The 9,455-nt window shown below is 44.5% G+C and overlaps 2 protein-coding genes across 3 annotated transcripts; both read left to right on the top strand.

The window, feature by feature from the left end:
* The first annotated feature begins 364 nt into the window (after window positions 1–364).
* LOC113063793 (UPF0461 protein C5orf24 homolog) lies at window positions 365–4,082 on the top strand. 2 transcript variants are annotated; one of them, XM_026234119.1, is made up of 3 exons: window positions 365–648; window positions 2,143–2,753; window positions 3,786–4,082. In XM_026234119.1, the coding sequence occupies exons 2-3, from the start codon at window positions 2,149–2,151 to the stop codon at window positions 3,976–3,978; spliced, it is 798 nt and encodes a 265-aa protein (XP_026089904.1). In that variant the 5' UTR covers window positions 365–648; window positions 2,143–2,148; the 3' UTR covers window positions 3,979–4,082. The 2 variants fall into 2 exon arrangements, with proteins under 2 accessions (XP_026089904.1, XP_026089903.1); XM_026234118.1 differs by having other exon boundaries at window positions 367–648; window positions 2,146–2,753.
* Window positions 4,083–5,741: 1,659 nt separating this feature from the next.
* LOC113063795 (thioredoxin domain-containing protein 15) lies at window positions 5,742–8,179 on the top strand. The gene is made up of 5 exons (XM_026234120.1): window positions 5,742–6,021; window positions 6,103–6,410; window positions 7,465–7,628; window positions 7,719–7,849; window positions 7,935–8,179. Exons 1-5 carry the CDS (start codon window positions 5,943–5,945, stop codon window positions 8,129–8,131), a joined length of 879 nt encoding a protein of 292 aa, XP_026089905.1. The 5' UTR covers window positions 5,742–5,942; the 3' UTR covers window positions 8,132–8,179.
* The last annotated feature ends 1,276 nt before the right edge of the window (window positions 8,180–9,455 follow it).

Here is a 9,455-nt window from a genome sequence, read left to right on the forward strand (position 1 = left end):
ACTGATTAGCAGCGCAGACAGGCTTACAGTTATTTTTGTGTATCTATAAACATGAGACGTTGTGATTGGTTGAGTTTAATGATTGGCACATGTCATTCAAAGCGGCAGCCCGCCCTCAGGAGTCTCGGCGCGCGTCTGTATCAGACTGTGTAAGGTCTGTATGCTGCATCGCAAACGACCGTGATTGGTCCATCCTGAGCAGCGCTGTGTAAAGTAACAGCTGTCAGCAGCGTCTCTGCATCAGTCTGAACAATCATCTGCGTCTCGGTGACAGCACAGAAAGACACAGACGTGTTTAAACGCTGATTTGGGAGGAATTAGTTCAAATGAGTATGATGTGTTTAGATCAGTCGTGTCAGAAGAGCTCCACCGCTGTCAATGCAGCTGCGCGCAGCACTCAGTGCGCATGCGCGTTATCCTTAGCTTTCTTAATATTTAATATCAATGGCTGACGCTGATTTCTAAAGCGTCTCCTAAAATTCCGAAGAAAGCTGTGACACGTTTTCTAAACATCGAGGTGAACGTCAATCGCTCCTGTTTTATTCGATGAGCTTTTATCATAGTCGGCCAGAATTCATCCGTAACACCAAAATGGGACAAAAATGTCACATTTAACCCTTTCCGCTCCAGCGTCGACATTAATGCGAGGTACAGATCATCTCTTTAAAAACCGATGATGTTTCTGTTGTGTGCATGGACTGAAATGTGTATCATTTCCTTTGTCAGAGAGACAGAATTTGTTAGAGAGACAGAACTGAAGGGGTTGTGTCATATGCACTGTGTGCTTTTAACAGTGAGATTAAAATTATAAAGCTATGCATGCTAATGGAGCCCTGACTGATGCACGAACAGACTTTTAAATATTATAAGAGCTTCTGAAACCTGATCTGCATACATTCTCTCTCTATCTCACTCTCTCACTCACACACACACACACACACACACACACACACACAGAGACTCGCACACAATATTTAATGAAGAGCTCCAGCTGCTGAAGATCCAATGAAATGAGTTCAGTCCATGACTGTGAGCTTCATGATGATGATGATGATGAAAATGCATCCTGAAAGTTGACTATTCCTCTACACTACAGGTGAACAGAGTAACAAACAGATCTTACCATACTCTCCACTGATAAATCACAGAAACTGTTTAGTAGTACAGCTTTCTCAAATTAAGTTTGAATATAAAATGTGAAGACATCTAATTAAATATGCACACATTTACATACACAACAGAAATCAAACAGGATAAAGTCAGGATCATAATTCTTGTTCTCTCTTGATGGGGTTAACACCTTGGGGACTCCATTTCTTCCTTACCTGCCTGAAATCTTACTGAACAACACCAGTGAAGTTGCAACTCTCACTGGCCAATGCCAGCCAAGATGCTGTATGGTGAGAAAAAATAAAAGCAGAAGGTGCTTCAACAAAATACTGACACAAGGGCTGATCCTCAATGATTCGTTTTTATTTTTTTCTGACAAGTTGGTGTTTTATTATTCACTTGGAAGTAGCACTGAGTGAATACAGCTGGATCAAACAAAAACTGTGTCCGTCTGCTGCAAAGAAACAACGTGATTATTTAAAAAATGAATGATTCTCTTCTACACCTACTGTATGTGAACAAACCTTCAGAATATAGAGAGGAGTAACACTGGGAAGTTTGGTGAATGTAATAGGAAAAACTTTTCAAAGATATGGACTGGAATTGAAATCTACAGACGCAAATAGATAAAAATGCAATGAAATAAACACTTAAATGTGTATCATGGATGTTTTCTTTCTACTAGTCTGAAATGGCGTATTATGAAATATAAAAATCACAAAAATGACCGGTGCATGAAAAACAATGTCTCACCCTAAACAGATATATATGCAGTTAAATACATGGAAAAAAAGAGACTGATTATCAGAAGTGTCCTGTAGGAAAACACAATATAAGAACAGTGATGACGGCTCTAGCTGAGTTCTGTCCAGTTAAAAGAGGAAGTCCTTCTCATCCATCATGGGTGACGACTGGCTGCTTTCAATGTGCCTCACCGTTCACCCTCACTTCCTGTTTCAGCAGAGATAGACAGCTGTTTGATGGGATCTTTATGCCCTTTCTCACGTGCATGTCTCTCCTGGTGTCTGTCAGCAGAAGATGATGCGTCAGGTGTCCAGCAGTGATTACTGCGTCGACAGCAGGCCGTCGTGTTTAGCCGAGGACGGGAGACTCTCGCCGAGTCACTTTGATCTGTGCCCCACCAAGTTCTATCCGTCTGCTCCTCCTCAGCGCTCGCGACAGATGTGCTTCACTTACCTGCCGTCTCCAGCCGCCGCCGTCCTCAAACCCACACCGTGCCAGAGACAGGACCGCCGCGAGGAGCCGCCGATGTCCCTGGGGCCCGCAGCCACTCAGGCTAATGAGAAGAGTAGGGGCTCCAAAAAAAAGGGTGCGTCCGGGAAGTCTGGGAAACGCGGGCGTCCACCGGGCACCACCAAATCAGCCGGATACAGAACCAGCACAGGCAGACCCCCGGGCACCACCAGGGCCGCCGGCTTCAAGACCAGTCCTGGACGGCCGCTGGGCACCACCAGAGCTGCAGGGTATAAAGTGAGTCCCGGTCGCCCGCCGGGGAGCATAAAGAGCCAGTCACGCCCGAGCAAACTGAGCTACAGCGCCTGCAGCGGAGCCGCGTTTCCCTACAGCATCATACACAAACCTGGAGCCGGTGACGCCGCGCTGAAGGAGGAGACCACCACAGAGTAACAACACCCTTCACTTGAGATCTTACATTACAGCAGCTCAGACCAGATTCAACTGTGTTCACCCTCAGTCCGTCCCAGATCAGGAGGAGTGTGTGTCTTCATCAGGTCTGGAGAAATGTAGCAAATGCATCAGTGTCTCATCAATGGATGCTCTGCAGTGAATGGGTGCCGTCAGAATGAGAGTCTGATAAAAACATCACAATAATCCACAGCACTCCAGTCCATCAGTGAACATCTGGAGAAGACAAAACCTGAAACACATCCAGCATTAAGATGTTCAACTCAAATATGAGTCTATAATAACAGTGTTCTGGTCTGAATCAGGAGAGAAATCTGCACAAATCAAGCAGCGTTTACAAGCCAAACATCTTTTTTGAAGCTTAATGTGATGTTTTTATCAGCTGTTTTGGACTCATTCTGACGGCACCCATTCACATCTAGATGACCTGAGGGTGAACACAGTTTAATTTTGGCTGAACTATTGCTCTATGTTGAATGTATCCTTAACCAAACTTTCTGTCTGAATTCACATCATGTTGAAAAGATTGTATTTACATGTTGATCGCACATAAACGCCACCATTTGTTGAATTGAATAAAATCATCATTTTTAAAAGTCAAAAAGTCACATGTACAAAACACAATAGTAACAATTATAACAAAATATATAACGATTCACTTTACAGCACCACTGAATAAAAACAGCAAATAGACACATGCTTTAGTACAGCTTAAAAACACTCTCTGCATTTTTGTAGAAAAGGTACATTAACATCTTGCTCTGCCCAAAGGGACTTGAACGCACCTGACATAATTATAAAAATATGCTCTTCCCAGGAGGATTGAACACACCACTTCTGAACAACGATGACAGAGAGAACATTTCTCTGGGAATTAACTCTTTACTGTTTGCCAATGTATCAGTGTATTTTAGTCAGTGTTTGGCTGCTGCTCATTGATACATGGTTTTGTGAAGCCTTGGATTGTGTTGTTTTCATGAATCATGTCTGTTTTTTTCTCCCTTGTCTAGAACACAAAAAATGCTGTTACAAGCCCCGCAGTTCCTCCTCAGCACGTTCCCCATACGAAACCAAAAAACCCCTCCGCAGGTCAGCACCACGCCATCGGAGCCCTTTCCCCCCGCGGCTGTGTGTCCAGACGGCGGTCAGTCAAGAAACACTCTGCCGGTACCCATCCACAGCGCTCTGCCAACATACTCCTGAACACGTCTGAGACACGTGATCTCTGTCACACACGACCTCTGTCTCACACACACACACACACACACACACACATGACCTCTGTCTCACACACACACACACACACACACACATGACCTCTGTCTCACACACACACACACACACACACATGACCTCTGTCTCACACACACATACACACACACACACACACACACACACGACCTCTGTCTCACACACACATACACACACACACACACATACACACACACACATGACCTCTGTCTCACACACACACACACACACACACACGACCTCTGTCTCACACACACATACACACACACACACACACACACATGACCTCTGTCTCACACACACACACACACACACACATGACCTCTGTCACACACACACACACATGACCTCTGTCACACACACACACACACACACACACACATGACCTCTGTCACACACACACACACATGACCTCTGTCTCACACACACACACACACACACACACATGACCTCTGTCACACACACACACACACACACACATGACCTCTGTCTCACACACACACACATGACCTCTGTCACACACACACACACATGACCTCTGTCTCACACACACACACACACCGGATGGTCATCTCTCACTGAGGCAGTGTTCTTCAGCTGTAAATAGGTCTCTGGCGTCTGTGGTCACTCTGGATGTCCACTGCATGTCATGTTGCTTGTTATTGAGCTCGTTTCTTAAGAGTCACATGATAATGAAGATGACTTCACAACAGTTTCACTGAAGTGTGTTTCTCCATTCCAGCACTGCAGCAGCAGCTCTCTGTAGTGTGTGTGTGTGTGTGTGTGTGTGTGCGGGGGGTCTCACACACACACACACACACACACACACACACTCTGTAATCACACACATCACTCACCACACGTCTTGTAATAGTTCCTTCTGTATTGTGTTGATTCTTCTGACTCTGATGATTGTTGTTGGTGTGGGAATGCCGTGATGTAGAAGTCTTCTTATGGTTTAATATCACATTGATTGAGATGTGTAGTGTGTAGTCTGTAGCAGTGTGTGGCATTAAGAGAAGCTTTATGTTCAATATTTGTTAAATTCATATAATCAGTGATGTTGGCTCTTATTTTCCTTCATTGATTTACTTTGTAATACAGTTACAATATAAATATATACATGTTTGTGTATGTTTTATTAAAATGTTATTACATCAAGGAAGTCTTATTGCTGTTTATTTAATTCTACACTATTAAAATAACTGGATATCTGTTTAATTGAATTGTACTTTAATGGTTTTAAAGTAGTGTAGAGTGTTATGTATAGTAGGCCTACATATGTAAATATAAATGTAAACAACACAAGAATAGCCCATATTTCACTTTTTTTATATTTTATTTTTTATATTTTTCACTTATTTCACACGTTATACTTTTTGATAAAGACAACAGTTAGACCTCCACATCTAATTCAGTTGATTGAAGTATAAATTAGATATTAGTGACCCAGATGGTGTATTTAACTGGCCGAGTGCAGTGCGTCCAAATAATTCAATTCAATTTAAATGTAGTTGTTTAGCGCTTTTTTTATTCGTAAAGCAGTTAAACACCGACCGCTGTGATTGGTCCACCCACAGAAGCGCGGAGAAAAGTAGCAAGAACCTTGTGTAGACGGACCAATCACATTGGCCTGTGTTTATCCGCATTTTTAATTATATTTAACCATTTGAGGGGATTTACTTTCAAAAGCCAGGAAGACGTTTCTCACTTCTGAGCTTTGTGTTAAAATTTCAACACAAAATCGTCCAGAGTACTGCTAAATATGTTTACGTTCTTGTTGCGTGACGTCGTCAACAATGTAGCTGCGTGAACCGGAAGCCGATGTTGCCGAATCTTTCCTCTCGAGTCCGCTAAAAGAAAACAACAGTATTGAGCTCATCGCGCGGAACTGTCTGTCCGTTAATGGCTGCAAAATGGTCCCAGTACCGGACAGATTCCGCAGCGTGGCGATCTGGCTGTTAATCTCCGCGATCGCGCGTCTGTCACACGGAGGTAAAGTATAAACGGTCAGAAACAGCGGCTCGGCGCTCGTGAGGGTGTGAGAGCCGATCTGACGATCTCTCTGTTCTTCAGATGAAGCGGAGCTCCCTGATCAGGCGGATCCGCCGCAGAGGATCTTCAGGACGGCGGAGATGGCCGACGCGGTGATGGGAGTCCCTCAGTCCGCGGGGATGGAGCCTCTGGCGGGGGACGAGTGCGCTGGAGGCCGCTGTGAGGAAGCGCTGCTGTCCGCCGTCATCCACAGCGACTCCAGCGACACCGAGAGCCAGAACTTCACCGTGACCGAGACCGAGCCCGCCAAGACCTACAAAGTCAACTGCGAGCGGAGGAACATCACGGGGATCGAGCGCTTCACGGTGCAGCTGCTCAACGCGTCTCAGGTACCGAGTGTTACCGGAGGAAACCCCCGACACACTTCCCTCAGAGCTCTTCTGCTCACCAGGAGAAAACACTGAAATATTATTACAATGTTATTTTCTGTGTGAATCTGTGTTAAAGTGTAATGTATTTCTGTGATGCACCGTTGTATTTTCAGCATCATTCCTCCAGTCTTCAGTGTCACATGATCTTCAGAAATCAGAATAATATGATGATTTACTGCTCAAGAAACATTTCTGATTATCATCAGTGATTATTCAGAAGTTTGGGCTAATTGTGATTAAAAAAAAATAGTATTATCAAGGACACATTAAATTGATCAGAAGTTACAGTAAAGACGTGTATGATGTTACAAAAGATTTATGTTTCAAATAAATGCTGTTCTTTTTTGAACTTTCTGTTCATCTGTGAATCCTGAAAAAATGATAATAATCAGAAATGTCTCTTGAGCAGTAAATCATCATATTTTCATGATTCCTGAAGATCATGTGACACTGAAGACTGGAGGAATGATGCTGAAAATACAGCGGAGCATCACAGAAATACATTACACTTTAACCCAGATTCACACAGAAAACAGATGATTTACAATAGAATAATATTTTCCTGTATCAATTAAATGCAGTCTTGGTGAGCAGAAGAGACTTCTTATTCCAAATCCTAATTATTCCAGACTGTTGGCTGGTAGTGTACTGAATATTATAGTGTGACCTTGTGCGGCTGTTTCAAGGTTTAGTTTGTGAAAATGTCTGACTGATTTATTAAATGTTCAGAAAGAGATGGTGCAGTGAAACAGTTCAGTGATAGTTCTTCAGAATGAGGTGTATGGGTCCTGTGGTTAGTCTCTGTTCGTGGAGAAACAGGTAAAGATCAGTGTGGGGCGGGGCTCGCTTCTGTGCATCAGCTTTTGATTGGATGTTGAGATGTGGGCGTGGCTTTGTTTTAGCTCAGAAGAACCACTTATGACATTTTGATTAAACGTTACGAGATCAAATAATTTTTGGAAAGGAGTTGCTGAGAGATGTGTAACACACACCTGGTCTCCTCTCTCCTCAGGACCTGATGGATCTGCTGAATGCCAACAGCTCCGAGTGCTCACTGGTTCTCTTTTACACCACGTGGTGTCAGTTTTCTGCAAACCTCGCGCCGCACTTCAACGCCCTGCCTCGAGTGTTTCCCAGCATGCACTTCCTGGCTCTGGACGCGTCCCAGCACAGCAGGTTGATCAGTGACGTTCCCTCAGCGCAGTCCGGCTCCTTGAGGATGCTTCTGTGTTCATCAGCTGCATTTCTCTCTCGCTCTTTTCACAGTCTCTCCACGCGCTTCGGGACCGTGGCCGTCCCTAACATACTCTTGTTTCAAGGAGCCAAGCCCATGGCCAGGTTCAACCAGACGGACCGAACGCTGGAGACCCTGACCTCCTTCATAACGAACCAGACAGGTGTGTTTCTGACCGCTTCACAACCGTGATCACTGCTCAGTGTGTGCACTACATGGTGACTGTGTTATTTCCCTCCGATCTCCAGGTTTTGAAGCGAGTCCAGATCAGACGGTACGGGATGAAGACCGCGTCGGACCTCTGCCTGCGGTTCCTGTCAAAAGCATCGACTGGCTCTTTGTGTTTTCGGTGCTGTTCATCTCCAGCTTCACTCTGTATGCCATCCTCTGCACAGACAGCATCCGCTGGCTCATCCCCGGCCCGGACCACGAGCATCAGGACTAGAGTCTGCTGAGGGCTCACACTTGGGGAATAAATGAGTATATGAATGTATTGTTGTGTTCTTGTTTAGTTGTGTTCTGTTAAAGCCGTTCGCCTGGTTGGGATGCTTTTGAAAGCACATCTTTAGATGAAGTGGTCTGGTTCCTTCAGGAATCTCCAGAGTCTGACGTCTCCTGTGCTGTAGATCCAGCACGCGTGTAATACTCACAGCCCAGGTGTGCTGATTACAATATCAGCTGAAATACTGGAGCAGCGCTCGGTCGAGGAAACCGTGGGACAGTAGTGTTGGCATACTTCTGTTTACATACTAGTATGTAGTGCACTAGCACTGCATTGAGAACACAGCCCAGGACTGGGGTTGGTAAAGTCACTGAAGAATGCTTCCAATCACACACAATCCTTTACACATTGCAATTCATGAAATAAAAGCTGGTAGAAAATAAATGAGCACTGTACTCATCTCTGCAAGAGAAAAACATCAGCTGCGTCCCAAATGACCCTCTCTACACTATGCACTCACACTGTATGCACTATTCACAGTGTATGAATTATTATTTTGTCTTTTACAATCGGGAGTCTGATAGCTCCTCCCCTTCTCTATAAAGCAGCGATATTTGAGTGACTGAAGTGTACAACATTCCACAATTATTTTTTCAGTTAATTAATTGCATCATCCGGGTGTTTTTAAGTGTGACGCACTGCCACGGATCTATAATAGAGATCAGTGCGCACTACACACACTAGTTACACTACACTAAACCTCAAGGAATAGTGTATATGTAGGCGATTCCGAACACACCTATGGATTTTGAGATTTAAAAAAAAATTGTCATTACCTGTACTGTATTAACAAAAATTTAGTACAAATATTTTATATAAAGTATTTTTATACCTAATTTGGCGCGCGACCGCGGAAGGCGGGTCTTCACATGCGCATTATTTGAGCGCCTCGTGTTTAAGACTGACATCTGCTACAGTAGTGCTCAGAAGGGTCGCAGTCTAACTAGGGTGCATCAGTCAGTGGTCATCTGCTGCAGTAGTGCTCAGAAGGGTCGCAGTCTAACTAGGGTGCATCAGTCAGTGGTCATCTGCTGCAGTAGTGCTCAGAAGGGTCGCAGTCTAACTAGGGTGCATCAGGCAGTGGTCATCTGCTACAGTAGTGCTCAGAAGGGTCGCAGTCTAACTAGGGTGCATCAGTCAGTGGTCATCTGCTACAGTAGTGCTCAGAAGGGTCGCAGTCTAACTAGGGTGCATCAGTCAGTGGTCATCTGCTACAGTAGTGCTCAGAAGGGTCGCAGTCTAACTAGGGTGCATCAGTCAGTGGTCA

Source organism: Carassius auratus, chromosome 46 (genome assembly GCF_003368295.1).
Source record: "Carassius auratus strain Wakin chromosome 46, ASM336829v1, whole genome shotgun sequence".
Lineage (NCBI taxonomy): Eukaryota > Metazoa > Chordata > Actinopteri > Cypriniformes > Cyprinidae > Carassius > Carassius auratus.